The sequence below is a fragment of the Xyrauchen texanus genome, chromosome 36, assembly GCF_025860055.1.
Source record: "Xyrauchen texanus isolate HMW12.3.18 chromosome 36, RBS_HiC_50CHRs, whole genome shotgun sequence".
Lineage (NCBI taxonomy): Eukaryota > Metazoa > Chordata > Actinopteri > Cypriniformes > Catostomidae > Xyrauchen > Xyrauchen texanus.
The window spans coordinates 24,220,074-24,240,140 of NC_068311.1; the positions used below are offsets into that span (position 1 = coordinate 24,220,074).

Consider the following 20,067-nt stretch of genomic DNA (forward strand, 5'->3'; position numbering starts at 1 on the left):
ACTGCCAACTTCAAGAAAAAACGTGACAAACGCGATAGTTGACATGACGTTCGGCTACTTTGGATATTGATAGCGTAGTTGAAGTTGCATTATCACAGCAGAAGGGTTGCTATCATGTCACAATAAGGAAGCAAGAATTTTGCAATTACAGACAGTGAATCTGAGACTTTTATTTGTTCTGTTTGTGTGTCTTATATTTGAGAGGGTTGTCACTCAATGCAGATAAATAAGTAATAAAAATATACCTAAAAAAAACACCTTTCTGCCTAAAAAAAACCAATAGATTCTTATTACTTTTGAATGGACAGTAATTCTCAAAGTCACAAAGTCTACACACATTTCCGTCAATTACTACTTTGTTTTCTGTACAAACATTTGTAGAGACTGCCGAGCCGTTATTTGATGTATAAGTTTCATGGTTATTTATTTGCGTTACCTTACTGTGTGGCCATTTCACCTCAACAACACTTCCAGCTGCATTCACTGGGACAGTGTTTTAAATTTCAGAAAGCACAGACTGATTTCAACAGCAAAACGTTTGACATGCTGACATCAAATTCACTGTAATAAGTCTAATCTGATAGTCCTGCTACAGGAGCACCTTAGTGTAACAACTGCACATTTGTACTTTTTACAGTATATTTGAGACCCTATATGAAACAAAATGTCACATTGGCAAGAAATTAGAATTGCGTGCCCTGGAACATGTATCCTTCCAGTAATACTAACCATTTGACATTTAGCTGGAACTCGCCATGGCTTACTGGTGCTTTAATGACCACTGATAGCTTTTAGAACTGGAATGACATTTATGCTTTCTGTGGGCTCTTTTGTGTAATCATTGCCAGGCTGGCTGCCTGTTTGCCTAGACAAAGATTTTGCATCGTCTGACTCTCTGATTAGACAGTGGACCCATCTATTGAAAGAGTCTGTCTTGCAGGCCTGGCTTCATCTTACCAGCCTAATGACAATGGATCAATGAGTCTTATTTGCTGCACTATGTATATAAACTATCAGCCTTTTGCTTACAGAGCATGGTAATAGAGGTTACAAAATACTCAGAAAACAATGTTTTACTTTCTAGATTTAATTTTGTCTTCAGTTTATTTGCATGCTATTTGAACTTGCTTTTTATGCAACTTTTGGATGGGCAATCAAGAACATTCACATTTTATTCAGTAAATGTAAAAGTCTAGTTACAGTAATAATAGCAATAATTCTGTGTAATTTATAGAAGCTACACAAAATAATTACTGTATTTATAAATTGTTTAATGCATGTCCAGTTGTGTTACTCAGTACTTCTGTAAGTAATTACACTAACACAAACACTATAATTTCAAGGATGTGCTATTTGCACTGTTGTTGAGTTGTGTTTATTGTTGCTGTTCTAAGTTCAGTTTTAATATCCCTTTTCTTGTCACCAATGGACATTCCCCACAAACCATTGTCCAATGTCGTTTCCAGAGGAAGGAGTTTGTTAGTTTGAGAGCGGTTTGTTTGAATTTATATAAACTCAGAACATGTAAACCTCTCAAGAAAGAATTTTGTATTCAGAATTGGACACTGGTGTGCAGAATTGGAGTGTTTTTCTGCACTTATAGAAATCTAGAACACAGAAATAAAAAAATTCTAACAAAAATGACAATTCTGTCATCTCACCCTCATGTTTCAAACACTTCAAACCTTCTTTTTCATCTTTGGAACACAAAAGATGTTGGTATTGACCTCAATCAATACATCTTGCGTGGAGCCCATCTCATCTATTATTGCACCGCTTGCTCGCTATCTTGTGATCTCACTCACTCTCACTTTTTCATCAGTTGAAGTGAGGCTGCAAAATGAAGATATTACATTCCAGGAAGAATTTTCTACTTAAGAAGACTTGTCTATAGACACACTGCACTTATTAGGGTGCTTAAAAGTAGAATATCTGTGAATACATCTTCATCTGCAATATCTGAATGGATTTGGACAAATAAATTACTAATATTTCACAAAATCAAATTCAATTGATTTGTAGAAAATAGAAGGTACATGAATATACAGTAGTTTGAACTTGAAGCATTGCATATATTAGGCTACTGCCTACAAGCTGTAGACCACAGTCCAAGCAACCCAAGTGCAAGAGAGGGTGAAGTCAGTGGTGAAGAGTTTTTTTTTTTTTCCATTTGTTTTTGTAGTGTTGAATTGGTGCTTATTTTCCAAGTTTGACCTTGTCCTCCCTGAATTTTCCCACTAGCCTTTTGAAAAATTTGGAAATCTTAGTTCCTGTTTCACATATAAAATACAATATACACTCACTGAGCACTTTATTAGCAGTACTATGGATCCCAGGAGATCAGCAGTTACAGAAATACTCAAACCAGGCTGTCTGGCACCAAAAGACATGCCACAGTCAAAATCACTGAGATCACATTTTCCCCCATTCTGATGGTTGATGAATCTTTTGACATGTGTCTGAATGATTTTATGCAGTGTACTGCTGCCACATGATTGGCTGATTAGATAATTGCATGAATAAGTAGGTGTACAGATGTTCCAAATAAAGTGAGTGTATATGAGTATTGTTATTTTCCTTTATGGGCTATTGAATATGCATCATAATATGTTGTGCTGACTGCTTTTAGCTGTACCTCTCCTGAAATGGTTATCAATTTTCTAAGCTTGTAAACAACAGTAACCATGATTTCCAAACATAACCATTGTGAAATGGTGCTACACACTTTTATTGTAGAACCCTAAAAATGTGATGTAGAAGAGCTCTGCTGGAAATGTCATTTACATGTCATTTATATTTTTGAATAATACAGTGCCAGTCCACGGTTCCCTGCTGTCTTAAAAGACCCATTTTAAAGATTTGTATTAGGGTGTCTATATGGGCATCTACAATCTCTTTGTCACTGTGATGACTGAACTTCCATTATGGAATTATTTTAGGCCATAGGAAGACTCGTATGGATGTTAAGAGGGAAGTGGCTTTCAATACAACAAAGTCTTTCCTGAAAATGCCCTGCCTTTACAAGCAATGAGTGTAGCCATGGGTTTACGAGCAGACTGCTGGGGCATACATACAGGGATCAATAGTTTATCTTTGTAAATAATTCAACAGCTTTTAATGCTGAAATAAAAAGAAACATGTTTCTGGCCAATGCAGTGCCATATATTATGGATTAAGGCAGATGCTGTTGGAGTGAGGAAATGCAATGAATGGACTCAATAGTAGTCTTTTACTAGTTTTCGTTTATTCCATGCTCTGAGTGCTTTAGACGCATCATATACCAAACTTGTTCTCTCTCCATATTGTAATGTATATAGATTTCTTCATTTCCATCCTTACATAGCATTTAGATTTTGGCAGACTCTTTGTGGTTGACCGATATAGTCTTCGTAGTGGTGAAACCAATATCTAGAGAGCATTGTTCATTGGCAAAGGCAACACGGTTAACGGTCATTGCTGATAATCACAAAATGCCACATTTTGGGCATTAATATTAATTAACTATTATTTTATTTTTCCTGGTCGATATATTGGTCTATTAACAGTCGACTGATATCATTATTTAATGGTCGATGCCGATATGATAACTGGACAGCAGAATGGCTGATATAATGCTGAATGAACATTTATTTTACACATTAGCTGCACCCCGAATTGCATACTTCTGCACTATTCTGTCATCTTGTAGTGTAGTTTACATTGCTACAAAAAATATTGTATCGATTGTTCAACCTATTGTTGAAATACGATATTCAAAATATGTTTTGTTTTTTCTTTTTTCGCCTTTTTCTCCCAATTTGAAATGCCCAATTCCTAATTTAAGTCCTTGTGACGGAGGACAAATCTCAGCTGCCTCCGCATCTGAGACCAGCAACCCGCACATCTTATCACGTGGCTCGTTGAGCGTGTTACCACGGAGACATAGCGTGTGTGGAGGCTTCGCGCCATCCTCTGTGGCATCCATCCACAACTCACCACGTGGCCCACCGAGAGCAAACCACATTATAGCAATCACGAGGAGGTTACCCTGCGTGACTCTACCCTCCCTAGCAACTGGGCCAATTTGGTTGCTTTGGAGACCTGGCTGGAGTCACTCAGCACGCCCTGGGATTTGAACTCTTGAACTCTAGGGATGGTATTCAGTATCTTTACCACTGAGCTACCCAGGGCTCAGCTGATATACTGTATATCTCGATGATTATGTATTAAAGGAAATGGCTCAAAAGTTAAAATAATAATAATAATTTAATCAGAGGAACCATAATTTCATCCAAACAGCCAGGGGCGAAAATGTCATCAAAATATTGGGCGGGACAATAAACATAACAATTCTCAAGAGCAATTTTTGAAGGGTACACCGAGGTTTTTTTTGTTGTTGTCCCGTTTGCATTTATATTATTTTATTTCTTAAACAATTATTTTAAGAATATATCATTATATTATTTACAATACACATATTTTAATGATATTTTAGGGGGGGACAACCCTCAGATAGGGGGAGTCCTGACCCCCCCGACCCCCCCCCGCGATTTCCGCCTATGCAAACAGCAATTGTATCCAAGTAGATTCAATATTTTAAAGGCATTGAATAAAAATCTATTTAAAAACAATAAAGGCGTGTCCCACAGTTTATCACTAAATGATCACAAGGCAGAATGAGATTTAATAATTTTCCTTGATATGCATGTTTATATGTTATCTTCAATGATACAAAGTAGCTTAATATAAAGCATTATTTACCTTCATATATTTTTTAACTGTTTGAACCCAGATGAATTTCACATTATACTAAATTATTACTGTGGGACACATAGTTTATTATAATAATATGATACTGAATTATTATTTTGATTTGTATTATATAAAATATATTTCTGTCCTATTTACTTCCCCTTCCTATGGAGCTTTTATTTTAATACATAAAGGAAGTGTGTATTTGACAGTTTACAATGTTCCACATCTTGTGAAAGGCTGTCATCTCCTCCTTTTATTGTGCCTCATTTATATATTTGTATAATGACTTCTTGCAGTAATGTTTGGAATTACATGAATGCTTAAACCTGCAGTACTTTCACAATGCATGTGAACTGCTCTTAAAGTGCTAAAAACATGAGCCCCACACGTGCACAGAACAGCACGTCACCCAATTAATATGAAGCTCACACAGACCATGTTTATCTGTCTTAAATTGCAGCCTTTTGCAGTTTAATAATCAATTATGACCATATCGCCATTTTGATGTTATTTTAAATCATTGTGCAGCCCTGAAGTATCGGGAAATGACTCTACTGATGTGCTCTTATGAAATATAATGGACAAAAAAAGCACATTAAAGTCATCACAATATTTACAATATTTGTATTTGTATTGTCAGCAAAATAATCGCTAAAATATCGCCCAGCCAAAATTCACTCTGGAAAATGCAACGAAAAAAGAGTACTACAAGTACTTTGATGATGTACTGCTTCATTCGAAATAACAGTGTGAATTGTTGGACACTTAATGCCCTCAGAGGGGCAGGGTTACCTGGCCGCAATGCTGGCCTGACAAAACAAGTGTAATTAATGATAAATATGGCAACTAGCAAAACTGTGTAGACAGCACCTAAGTTGTGAGTTGAATGCTTTAACATTAAATAGGTTTATTATTTGAGATATAGGTATTGGACTGAGGTTGGCTATCATGCTAAAGCTAGCATCAACACATCAGGAGCGTTTGAAACAACACCTCCATCAACTGAAATGTGGCCAATGCTTCCATGTAGTAAACATTTTTTACTGTTCCATTTGAGACGATAGTACACTTGAAGATTCATATACTAGATGGCCGAGTACATAGTGTATTTTTTAAGACCACAGTGTCACTTAGATGTGAGATATGTAAGAGTTCTAAGAGTGGGGCATTGTGTGGACCCCTTCCCCAAACTCACTGAACCCTCCCAACTCCTTCCTTATACAGCTGGCTGTGTTTGTTCAGGGAGTAGTGCGGGTGGGAATTATGAGGTCAGTGGAAGCACTGCTGGTCTGACCTCCCTGCAACCAGCTGCCGTAACAAAGTCCCCCTGTCAGGCTTCTAGAAAGGTGGCCCATCTACCCATCTTTTTTTGCTTGTCCCATTTCTTTTCTGCCACTCCACCTCCCCCACGCTGACTTCAATGTATCCCTATAGATCTGTCCCAGCTGTTATGATCTTTTTCTGTTACTTTCTTTTGGAGTGACCCCACTTCCATTGAAATAACCCCATCCCGAAAGACCTAATTCACTTTTATTGTATGGAAAATAATGCCCAGGTTATTCTTCAAAAGTTCACATTTTGTGCTCAACAGAAGAAAGTTATACAGGTTTCAAAAGACATGATGAGGTGAACTATTCCTTTAAGGCCACAGGGTGTGGCAGAATGTGGGTTCTGAAGCTTTTTGAATAGATACCTTGAGGTTTGGCCTTGTGTCGGCCTGATGCCATACAGAACCCTTCCCTATTGTTCCAGCCATGACAAGTTGTGCGTGTCTTGCAATTCACAGCAGTTGTGGTGGTGGGAGGGAGTCTATGCTTTGGGCCTTTGTAGTCCTGCCATTGTTCCTGACACACGCTTGTGTTTGACAGAAGCACGTGCTGACAAAGAGAGCACAGCATACCTCTGCTAATTATTTGCTGGGACCCACTGAAAGATGAGATGTGCTGGCCATCTGTGATTCCTGCTTTTAATGCCTTCAAACCCTCCAAAAATGTGCCCCATTGAATCCATTGTAAGTGCCTCACTGTAACCTCGATTTGTGCTTTTTTAAATTTATTTATTTTAAAGAAAATGAGGGATGAGTCAAAATAATTTTTTGTGCTAATTAACATTATGCCACAAATGTGGTCGCTTAACTTGTATTGAACCCAGAATATTCCTCTACAGAAACCTAAAAGAATCCCTTCCATCCCATAGGAGAGAAATCACAATTGAGATCTCCTAGGCACCAATGAGGATAAAAAATAGCAATTGGAGATATACCTGCAGAAAAAACTGCTTAAATGATCTCAAGTCTCCGCTCATCTAAGCTGGTTTAAGATGGTTTCTCAGGCAGACCCTCAAAACCAGCAAACAGTCCAGTCTGGCCAGCCTGAGAGACCAGCTAAAACCAGGTAACCAGCTTAGGCTGGTTTTATCTTAGGTTTTGTTCCTGCAGGATTTGCTTAAATATCCTGCTTAAATTTCTTCTGATGATAAAACCTTTTAATCTCACACATCTCAAAAATATCTCAAACCAGATTTGCTAAGAAACCAAAGTCTAGAATCAAAAGTCAGACATTTCAATATGATCTCAAACATGCATCATCAAATTATTTCAAATCTAAATAATCTGAACTATTCTACCAACTTTAATTTTATTGCTCTGTAATCTTACTGTAAGAATGACATTTTCTCAATTTCTCAACAAAACTGATGATAACTCCCTAAAGGCTTATTTTTACTTACTGGAGGAACAGGCTTCACTTAGTTCACCTACAAAGACGTTTTCAATTTGCCCCATGACCCCAAGCAGCTGTCCTCAACATTACCATAACAAAGTGGTCCACCTCTGCTCCCTGTGTTGGATGCCACTAGCTGTCAAGGAGCAGCCATTTGGCATGTCCCAGCCCTGCTGTGGGCCATCTGTGGGCCTGTCCTTTTCTTCACTCACTATTGCTGTCTCACTCTTACCAGTGTGGCAGAAACCCAGAAAGAACATGCTTTAGTCATCGCACCAAGATTGAATACATCTGCATTGATTGTGCAAGTCTAATAATAATAGTTGGTATTTAAGGAAAGGTTCAATACATGGTAAGTTCTATTGACATCATCTTTTTTATTTGGGTTAGTGCCTCATTCGCTAAAGGAATTATGCAGATCAGGCACCGGTGCAAACATGGTCACAAAATCTGTGCTGAAAGCAGTTTGCGTGGCACAATTCTCATCTTGCCGGTCGGTTCTAAGGGCTAAATGCCTATACGCTCACTGAGCACTTTATTAGAAATACCTGTACACCTACTTATTCAGGCAATTATCTAATCAGCCAATCATGTGGCATCAGTGCAATGCATAATATCATGCAGATACAGGACAGGAGCTTCCGTTAATGTTCACATCAACCATTAGAATGGTGGAAAATGTGATTGTAATGATTTAGACTCAACATATGAACTCTGTATATAATTGGCGTTCTTGTCACGCTGACATTTGTCAGTCATTGGCCTTTCTCTTCCTGTCCCACTGTTGCATATTTCTTTTCTAGTTTATGCATACAGTGATGAACTTTGTACTCTGAAGTATTTCATTAAAAATGTTTTCAAGGAAATGCCATCTTTGTGAGAGTTCAAATATAAATAAAGTGTTTTTGTTGTTTTTATGAATATTATCATTATGTTTGTTAATGTATGAATAATTAAAAAGGAAGTATTCACCATCAAATGCCTGGAATGGAGTTCTATGCTGAATAAAACAGTTTACAATAGCCTAAACTGGTTTGCTGGTTTTAGCTGGACACTCAGTCTGGTTTGGCTGTTCTGTTGGTTGGCTTTAGAAGGGTAGGGGGGAGAATGGAGTGTAATAGAGCTCTATTTTATTGCTGCTTGTCTCTTATAGTCTCCTCTTACCATCAGGCATCGGTACTCACCCCATACACCCCTTGTAGGATTTATTGCCATGGGAGATAGTTGCCATGCAACCGAAAGAAGTGCATGGCAAATATAGTATATTTGATGATATACTATAAGAGTTAAGAACTATAAAATGTGAATATCGTAGCTCAAACATTTTTGATCAAAATAAAATAAAATAAACCTCAAGGAGTCACAAGTCAAGGAGGTCTATAATAAGATTCCATATCTTTGTGCTGCATTCGGCTATTATCAAATGCAAATATTTTATCTTATGTAAACACCCCCTTAAAAAACATGCCCGATTAGCTCAAGTGAACCCGAAACCAGCCTAATTACACAGGGCTTTTTGACGATTAGTCAACTAGTCATTCAGGGAATCCACTGACTAGTTAAGTTTGAAAATACTGTATGTAGTTTTGCACATTCCTAATGTCTACTGGTCTCAGTACTAGGCTGTGCTATATCAGTTCTTGAGTGTCAGATGGGCAGCTTGATCTGCCTTCAGGCTCTGAACACAGGCAGGCAGGGCCAGCGTGTTCGTATGAGCCTGGGGCTCCCCTCCATGGTGATGGGACTGAATGCAGGACAGCAGAGGAAAGTTGCGGCCTGGCCCTCTGTTAGGATTACCGGAAGCACTGCTGTGGAGATGTGCTCATGACATGGAAAACAATAACTGGAGGTTTTATTTAGATAGTCTAAGAAGATGGCTTCATACAAACACCAGCACTAGTACACTCAGCATGGTTTGAGAATGCTAAAGAATAGGGTTGGGTATCACCAACTGTGACACACATTATACATGCTACATAATTCAATACATTAAGAAATTCTTTGCATGGGGAAATGCGATTTATACTGTAGATGGCAATGGTCCTTGCACTTGCATTTTTTTGCCACATTTGAAGCAGCAAATACAGTATACCATGAAAAGTTTAACTAGACAAAAAGTTAACAGACATTTTATTAGTTTAGTCAGTAATATTTGGATTATGTTGCACATGCCGATATAGTAGCATTTGCAGAATAGTGCTGAAGCAGTATTTTTCAGCCACCAAGGCCATTGTAAAATGCTATCTACAATTAGCCATCGTTAGTTTATTCAATTAGCAAATGTTTCAGATAATAGGGGGGTTACTGAGATAAAATGATTATTATTTGGCTAGTCATTTTAACATTTTGGACAGTAATGAGCAAGCCCAGCTTCATTGAAATTAAACCAGGCTACTGATATGACTAAATAATATGTATTATATGTTTTGATATGATGTTTTAATGCGGTAGAATGAGGGATACAGTTTATCAGATTTCAGGGTTTACCAACTATACGTCGTCATGAAATTTGCGGCTAGTTTACTAGATTATTAGATTTTGTAAAAGAGAAAAGGTTAGTAAGTCATTTTCATGTTAACATGTATTATGTTTTGTCTTGTGGCTATACTTTTGTGTTTTTTAATGTTTCAGGACTGGCTTCCTTTCACTTTCATAGTAAGTGCCTTACTGTAACCGCTCTTTGTGCTTTTTCTTTATCGAGGGATTCAAAATATTTTTTTTTTGGTAATTATAGCTGGGTATTGATACAGAGTTTTTGATTTGATTCCTATTTAAATTTTATTCTATTTGATTTTATATAAATGTATATGGGTATGTTTCAGTTATAATGTCTATTTTGCTTACATATGAAAGAAAGTGTCTCTCAGCTAATGCTGTTAATTTTACAGAGGCCTTTTTAACTAGGCACATCACGGAGATTACAATTTTACGAATTATTTTTTATTTGTTTGTCATCATTTTGGGTCACATTTTAGCTTTTTAAAAATGTACAAATCAATGTATTCCATCAGTAAATATGATATGATTTGTTACGTTTATTGTTTAATGCTAGGGATTTATAAGTACTGATACAGAGTCCGATACCTGTTTTTTCTGAACTCAATATCAGGAGTGTATTTCAATTTTATCATCACAATTGTGTTTAAATAAATAAATTAATTAAAAATGTAATCAAACGAAAGTATAACAATTCAATTTTAACATGAAATTGTATTTTTTTTTATCCTAAATACAATATTGGAGTTATTTTTGTCAAATAAATTGCTGCATAATAGTGCATCACAGATGTGAGATATTTCTTAAATATAATACAGTTACTATTTATTTATTATTATGATTATAAGTAGTAGTAGTAGTATAACAGTGAATATTACGTGACTATATAGTATTGATCTATTTCTGGCATACTTTTTTTCATTTAAATTGAGCTTTTACTATGGCAGAGCTTTTATTATGAAGTGTTTCTGTGTTGTTAGACCAAGGAGCTCTGACGTAATGACGGCAGATCCCAATCTGGAAAAGCAGATCACTACGTGATTCACAGTAATTATTAAAAGGCTGCTATCTAAATAAATATTTTGTCTGTATATGACTCGTGCTAAAAAGTAAATTACCGCTCTGCCTGCTGTCATCTGCTACAAATAGAGCATACGATGCTCATAATAGTGTTTTCCGTGTATGAGTCAAGGATCTCTTAAAGGTATGATCACTTTCAAGTCAACTGAAGTCAAGTGAGCTTTATTGTCATTCCGCTATATGTAGAGACATACAAGGTAACGAAATGTCGTGCCTCACAGGACCACGGTGCTACATATATAAACATATTACACATAGACCTATCTATCTTATATACTTCTATGTCAGCACAACACCAGCTCCATTCATTCACAAGCACTCACATTTAAAACGCTACACATGCAAATGATCTATTTATCTCATTAAATCACATATTTTTCTGTTAAATAATCTCACTAGGACATGATGTGAGTTTAATTTGTGCGCTGAATGTTTATGTAATGACATTCCTACATGATTCCGGTGGTATTGGTTTTTAGTATTGGAGCATTTTTACAAGTACGAGTAGAAGTAAATGAGTGCGGTATCGGACCGATACCAGTATCGTATCAGTGCATCCCTATTTAATGCATAATTTATAGTATTTACAAATATTTAGAGTACATTAATTTGTATAACATTTGCTACAATTTGGCACTGTCTCTTTAAGAAAACTGGCAGTTCTGTGAAGAGCTTCTGTAAATTTGTGCATATTAACACAAATTGCTTCTTAACCCCATCTGTGCTTTTCTTTATTAGAATAATTTTTTTTTTTTTTTTTTTTTATCAACAATTAACTGTGAAGAACAGAAAGGATATTAAAAGAGACATTAATCAGTCTTTGGACACACATAACACGGAACTAGTCAAATCAAACTTTACGTCTAATCTTTAAGTCTCAACACACAGTGAAAGGATGCTGAACTTCTTCGCCAATGCTTCGTGCTACTTCACTGTTGAGTTAAATCTGAATATTTACCCGCCAGTGGCTACCACAGACAAGTTTAGTCACATAGCGCGTGAAATGTTAGAGAGTTGCGCATATAGTAAAAGATCGATCTTGGGATTTAAAAATCTATATCGATATTGAGACATTCAAATGAAGATCACCATGCATCAGAAAATCAATATTTATACCCAGTCCTAGTGGTAAACAACAGTATGCCACAAAAGCTTTAAATTTATCTTAAAATGTATTGAACCTAGAACATTCCTTTTAATCTAACTGATTGTTTTCTATGAGAACACATAAATAAATAAAATCAATCTATTCAATATTGTGAGATCACAATTCATCAATTAATAATTGTATCAGCAAAGCCAGACTAAATTCTTTAGTTGTGCAAATTAAAAATGCACAACTAAAGAAAGTTCCACACAACATTCACTGTGATGATTGGTTAATATGGATTTTTCCTGTAGAGGTACACATAAAACTCCACTAAAAGATTACCTTGTGTTGCATGTCCTCAGAAGACGCAGTAAATATATGCAGGCCTTTGTCATTTTGCCTCTCAGTGCAGGTAGAGGGCAATGTGCCACTGAAACATTGTACTGAAGCTCTGGGTCGCTCTCCAGTCCCATAGAGTCGAACCACATAAATCTGACCCCACTTTTCAAACATTGACCGACTTTGATTTAACAGAGATTTAATAGAACAGGGCAGCTAAAGCTTGTTTATTTTTTGACTTAAACCTGAAACTTACCTCAAATAAACCCAGCAAATGATTACTGTATGAGTGAATGTTATTAGGTCCTAAGGTATTCATAATTTCATTTCAGAGATTAGGCCTTATTCAACCTGTACATCTAGTAAGAGCATAGCACTACCCTGACAAAAACGTACCAAAAAGTACCATGAAACTACCATGGCTTAAACATGGTACAGTGGTATAACAATGTTTTTGTTTTTGGACATGTACCATGGTGGCACCTAGGGCTGGGACAACGATGACGTCGACGCAAAAAATATGTCGACGCAAAATATGCGCGTCGATTCGTCGGACCCAAAACAAAGATGGCGGCACCGGCGAGTAGTAGCAACACGAGTGGCTCCTCAGACTATTAGAAGTGCAAGGCGGCATGCCCTCGTTCCTCTAAAGTATGGGAATTCTTTAATTTAAAAGGAAACAATTCCGTGATATGTCGTCTTTGCAAAATGGAGATCGCCTTCCATTCTAGCACCACGGCAATGCACCAGCATCTGAAGAGGCGCCACCCGGTTGCAGCTGCAGATGACAGAGCACCGTAAGTTTTTTTTCAACTCCCCACTTTGCACTCGATGTTGGAGTAGGCTATAATACGTTGTCGACACCTAAAGTTTTCACTTATAGCTATTAATAATGCGCTTATAGCTATGAATGTCGTGAAAAATACATAGAGGACACTGACAACGCGCTGACAGACAGGACCAAGCAGGTAACATTTAATAAAGTCTCAACTTTCAAATTTGGTCATTCAAAGAAAATTAAACCATAAATAGGCCTACTATTTTGTGGCTCTTAAATGTGTCGTGACAGATTGCCTCAGTTAAAGCTGCTCGTGAACCGATCATCTTTTCCTTGGTTAATTTATAGCATCAAATAGGCTAAACATGAATGTAGCCTACATCAGGAGGACTGTTGTTTTAACAGCAGAATGATGTCAGTACAGTAGCCTACAATCCATTATTCAAATTGAAATCCACCGACGTTAATCTTCTCTCTCCTGACTACTTTGTCCGACAAAAATGGCCTATTATGATTGATTGATCAGATTGCCAGTCAATCAAACTCCCGGCAAATGTTTATTTTTTTTTTTTTTACATTTTATACACCCCCACCCCCGATGAAACCGGTATTACCGGTGTTGTCACAAATCGATTAATCGAATCGAAATCGAATCAGACTGAAAAAAAAATGAATCGTTAGATTAATCGATGCATCGAAAAAAATAAATCGCTAGATCGTTTAAAAAATAATCGTTTATCCCAGCCCTAGTGGCACCATATACTTGGAAGTACCTCGGAGTACTTGGAGTAAATTCATGTAACCACCATGTTACATGAATTTCATTAATATGTTATAGGTCTAAATACAGTTAATAAGACATTAGCATCTGATAGCATCACTCTACCATAGTACCAACACAGTACACCTTTTTAAGGGTAGCAGTGACATGGTCATGGGTTTGATTCCCAGGGAATGCATTGACTGGTAAAAATGTGTTCCCCAAATGTTGCTTGGGGTAAAAGTGGATGCCAAATAAATTAATTCATATGTACTAACAAATATGTTTAGGGGAGCAAAATGTACTTAAGAGGTAATCCATAAATTGGAAAGTTCTTGTGTTTATTAAAGGTGGGGTATGTGATTTGCAAAACGGCCGGCAGATTTTGAAAATACACAACTCTAAGGTCCTACCTTCTCTCCTCCAACGCTGGCCCTGACTCCACCCATTCGAAAAACATGGACGCGCAATCATGCACTGAGCTGAAAACTCAGATGCGCAGTGTTCTAGCAGTGTTCTAGACTCACTAGTCAAACAGTGCATTCACCTGTCAGACAATTTTTCAGAGCAAATTGTTGACACAGCAGGAGGAGGGGGTCGCATACCACTCTTGAAAGGTGTAGAGCTGATTTTCTCATAACTGTAAAAAAAAAGAACATCGCCAGCCCTGGCGTCTGTACAGCGGTCTTCTATTCAAAACAGGATTCATAGAAATGTGGAACAACCCCACTAGCACTATAAAAGCTCTATTCTCCATACATAAATACAATCGCTTCCTGTTACTGGGTCACGAGCTTTGAGTATGCGCATCGAACGGGACACGCCAGCCAGGGTGGTGGGGGAGGGGGGCATGGTACGACTCGCTTGATTGACACATTTTCTGTCCAATGATTCTAGATGGTCTTGAAAATGATTGGCTGGAGTTTTTCGAGTCCTGCCCATTCCACAGATGATTAAATTGCTTAATTTTCATTTCAGTGCTTCTAATTTACAGCCAGTAAGTGGGTTAGGAATAGGATTTCAAGTTATTTTGAAAAAATGGTCAAAAAAGAAAATCACATACCCCACCTTTAAGTTCTTGTGTTGCTTCATTAGGTGTAAGTTGTGTTAAATTACTAATAACTAAAATGCAGTATTTGTAATTCATTAAATTGGGTACAATTTTAAGAGCCTAAACATGTTTGGCTTTTTATGTATGTGCTGCTTCTGTCAAGTTCAAGACCCCTCTGTTTATTAAATTTGTAACATAGCAATACAGAATGCAGGACATGGAGAGCTGGTTAAATGTTTATGTGAATACACTGATCCAGCTCTGCTGGTGGACTCATTTGGGTCATGAGAATTTAGGACAAGTTCAATCAACTGAGCATAATCGATTCAGCACCAGAGGGAAGCTCAAACAGTCAGCCCGGCCAAGAAACTCCCCTATTCCTGTCTAGAAAAAGCTGCAGCAGCATGATTTGAAAGATAAGTGATGTTATTATTCAGTCAGCAAAAGACCGCTGTAAAAGAGTTACAGTAGAAATAAGGAACAGGAGTTATGCTGCGTTCAAATCTCCTGTGAAATTTCCATTTGCGAGTTTAAAAATTGTAATTATCATTCAAGAGATTTTGGTTTGCTGGGCAATGTTATTTATTTTTCTCTTTTCGACAAAAAAAAAGAAGGCTTTTTTACGCAACGCATAAGTAAATTAATTTAAACCGACTGATCTCAGTTCAGATGTCTCTGGGCTGTCAGTAAAGTGTTAAACTTTTGACATACCGAGTCGTGACAAAACAGCATGTTGCCTATTATAGCAGAGTTTGTCTTTTGGGAGAAACGGTAACAAAGCTACATTTGGTAAGAAACCTAATTAAGTTTGAAAGAGTCTCTAGTTTCATCCGAAATTAAAAAAAAAAAATAATAAAATAAATATTTGAGCGATTTATCGAAAAATGCAACGCTGCTAAACACAGTGTACACTAATGTGTACTTCAGCACATTTTTCCCTAGAAATCCTATATTTACTGTGCATTATCACATTGAGATTCAGTGGGTTCATCCAAATGCTGAACATTTTGCTTTCAGAGTTAGGATTAAAATAAGGTTGATTTTGAACTGTTCTGAGGCCAGTGCAGACAGACAGCACACTGAAGGTTAAAACATTCACTAACTAGGGAGCAAGGGAGCATCTCTGTGCAGTTAAGTGCATTCACTTATAAAATCTGACCAAAAGTTCAGTTTCAGGCTGCAGATTATGTTTGGATGACTCAACATGTTTGGCAGACATGGGACAATGGTAATCAGGACATAGATTATTATAATTTTATTTTAACATGGTTGACTGAGATTGGATTATGCTTGCCATTACTTTACATCAGAAATTAGCATAAATATTTCTGATTCAGTGTCTTTATTGTAAAAAAAGAAGATGAATAACCAACACTCCTGGAAATAAACAATTTGATCAAAAAAAAATACACACACACTGATCAGCCACAACATTAAAACTACCTGCCTAATATTGTGTAGGTCCCCATCGTGCCGCCAAAACAGCGCCAACCTCAGAATAGCATTCTGAGATTATATTCTTCTCACTACAATTGTACAGAGTGGTTATCTGAGTTACTGTAGACTTTCAGTTTGAACCAGTCTGGCCATTCTCTGTTGACCTCTCATCAACAAGGTTTCCATCCACAGAACTGCTGCTCACTGGATGTGTTTTGTAAATTCTAGAGACTGTTGTGTGTGAAAATCCCAAGGGATCATCAGTTACAGAAATACTCAAACCAGCCCATCTGGCACTAACAATCATCCATGAGATTATCTAATCAGCCAATCGTGTGGCAGCTGTGCATAAACTCATGCAGATACGGGTCAGGAGCTTCAGTTAATGTTCACATCAATCATCAGAATGAGGAAAAAAGGCTGGTTTGAGTATTTCTGTAACTGATGACGTGATAGCTTGTGATGTATTGAATCATAATATACATCACTGTGCATTTCTTATTGTGAAGAAACTTGGCAATACGCAGCTTTATTAAAAAGAGAGAGTTTGTTTTTTGTGAGTTAAAGATGGATTGAAGTGAACAGAAAGGTGAGAGAGGAAGTCTTCGCCACATTATACACTGCAACAAAATATTTTTTTTATTTGTTTTTGTTTAGGCTTGTTTTCCAATATAAAGATCTAAAACTCCATTAAAACAACATACATTTTCTTTAGCAGCTATACTGCAGATATATAATATTAAAAATACAAATATTTAAATAAAATATATTAAAAAAAAAAGATGCATATAAGATATTTAGACTTGCTTTTAGAGAACAGATCTTGAATATAAGTATATTTTGTCTTTACTGCACTCGCAGAAGTATAACCAAGTGAAAAAATACACTTCTTTACAAAATGCACATATAGTAAAGATTCTCTTAAAGCAAGTCTAAATAACTTATCTGCAAGTAAATGTATCTTGTTTTAAGGATTTTTAGACTATTTTTAAATTACAATAATCACCGAATAGTTGAATAATCGTTCTAATAATTGTTAATTAATCGATTATCAAAATAACTGTTAGTTGCAGCCCTACTCCCCACACGACAATCATCCCATATTTCCCATTACACAGGATGTTTAGTGAAGCGGCCATACAACAGAGGCAAATATTCTGGCCGATTGTCCATTACAGTAGAAAACACATTATACAGAATACATTATTATAGATTTCTGTAATACAGATGACAGATAGAGGGCTAGAGACAGGATGGATAAAGGTTATTTAATACTATATTATTCTTTGTGCAAAAACCTTTACTAATATTATAAGTGAAACTATTAAGTTAAAAAAATGCATGACATGACCCCTTTAAACTCATGGTTGGGTTTAGGGTTTGGGTACAGTATTACATATAATGGTTATGGTTGGGTTTAGGTTTAGGGTTTGGATTAGGGGTTACGTCAAAACACAGCTATTTTTCTTTCTTCCATGATATACAACAGTACAAGTCTGACTTTTTGTACAATCAAACTCATATGAATTATTACGAATTTGCCAGAAATGAAGTGCCTTCATGACTAATTCCAGTTAGTCTCAACCATGAATCTTTAAATTGCACACCCCTACTCAGCGAGTTTCCCATTTTTAATTACAACATTGTGTTGGCATCTCATCTTGTAAGCATTCCGGCATGACTTGGTGGCAGCATGTAGATGTATGTCCAAGCATAAATAGATTATTTCAAATTTCATTACCTTATGTAATGACATTTGAAATTTAAATGACTGAAATGACGTGCAGATATATGCAAGTTGTCTCCATTTACTGCATCAACAATTGTACATTTTGGAAGGCATTCTGCTACAAAAGAAAAAATCATAACTAGAGCATTAATAGGTGTGTTTCTAATCGACTGTTTGTTTACTCTAAGTGAATGCGCATTAGTTAGATCAGTCTGAAAAATATTTTTTGTTTTGTAATAATGAACTAAAGAAGCACCATTTATGATACCGTTGTTGTCAGATTATGTTCCTGATTTGAAATTTGAAATGATATTGGAACATATTTTGCAACTATAATTTTTGAAATTTCTGTCTTTCATCATTCAAGTAGAGTGGTGCTATACTTGCAGGACTGGAAATAACATAACCAATATGGCCACAGAGTGAACTGACTTGCCTACAAAGGTACAGATAAAGACCAAAGCAAGAGCACAAACACAACAACGCAGACAACTGCAGATGGGCGATTGAAAGTGTGTCATCACCATCCTAAGTCTAATCACCACCTCCCACGCTCCTCCTCTGTTACTCCCTCCCTCTCTCTCTCACTCTCTCTCTCTCTCTCTCTCTCCCTCCCTTCCTTCATCCTCCCCTCACTGTCCATTTTATGGAAAGAAAAAAAGTTGATTTGTTCCTCAGAGGCTTTAGCTTTGTAAATCCAGCCAAATTTTTTGCGTCTCTGTGCGTCAGTGCGTTTTCGTGTGCGAGGACACTTGTGGTGATGAGACTAAGCACATGTGTTGTTGTCACCTCCTCCAAGTTAATCTCTGAAGAGGAGGTGTGGTTGTCTTCTCTTTTGGATTTCTGTATTGAATATTTAGTGCCGTTTTGTCCCAAGCTCTTCATCGAATGACAGATTTGACGGTGAAGCTTCATCTGGTGATTTGATTTCTGTTCTCTAGCTGGTCTTGGTCTTTGGACATCTGTCTAAAAATGAGTTTTAGCAGTGACATGGATGATGCAGAAGATGTGAGGTGAGTTTGTTTTGTTGTTGTTGTTATTAAGACAAAGCACAATCCTCACACACAGAGGTTTAGGAATGTTTTGTGTTTTGTCAAAGGCTTGTTTGCAGTAGACAAATGTGTATTTCTTTGAACCCTCATGTGCAGTTGAGATTGACTATACATTCTTTATATGAATGCTCTGTTTCATATAACCTTTATGTTTCTCTGGCTAAATAACATTCATTAGATATTAGATAATCCATCTGTTGTATCATTAAGTAGGTATGCATCTAAATATAACTGGTATAGCGTTAAAGTAACATTGTTTCCATTTGGGGACAGTCTGGCTCAGGCAAATACACATTATTGAAAAACTAAAAAGTAATACAAATTAATCAAAATATCACAGAATGTGAGTAAATTTTCATTGCATGTACTGTATGTTATATATTTGGGCACTCTAACAATATTATTTTTGAGCTATTAAAATGGCCTTGAAGTCCCAGTAAATATGCCCTTATACCAGTGCTTCTCTCAGATTAGGTACCAAGCTTATTCTGAAGGCTTATGTTTGGCTAATAGCCTTACAGGAAGCAGGTGCATGATCCTTCAAGCCCATATGCCTCAGATTAATAGCTGAATTGATTACTTTATATTTATCTGTCTGTTTAATATTAGATTTAGTTTTTGTTGGCACTTTCTGCTGTTTACAGATAGATTGTATGATATTATTTTGATGATATGAAAACAAATTAATAGCTGATTAAATTGGAATTTCCTCTTCCAGAAGGGCATCATTACAGAGACTCAGTGGACTGAGAAGATCGTTGCCTCTCGGCCTATCAGTTTCTCTTACTTGTGGTCTAAAGG

The 20,067-nt window shown here is 36.7% G+C and overlaps 1 protein-coding gene across 3 annotated transcripts in view; it reads left to right on the forward strand.

Annotated features, from left to right (window-relative positions):
* LOC127629809 (numb-like protein) overlaps positions 1–20,067 on the forward strand; it is an 83,466-nt gene that overhangs the window by 14,540 nt on the left and 48,859 nt on the right. Inside the window, exons 1-2 of one of the 3 annotated variants that reach the window (XM_052107061.1) lie at positions 18,986–19,031; positions 19,156–19,227. The exons of 1 other annotated variant lie outside the window; for it this stretch is intronic. In XM_052107061.1, coding sequence (XP_051963021.1) covers positions 19,187–19,227 — 41 coding nt within the window. In that variant the 5' untranslated portion in view covers positions 18,986–19,031; positions 19,156–19,186. Of the gene's footprint in view, positions 1–18,907; positions 19,228–20,067 lie in introns of those variants that run through there. One more of the 3 variants, XM_052107060.1, reaches the window with a different exon arrangement.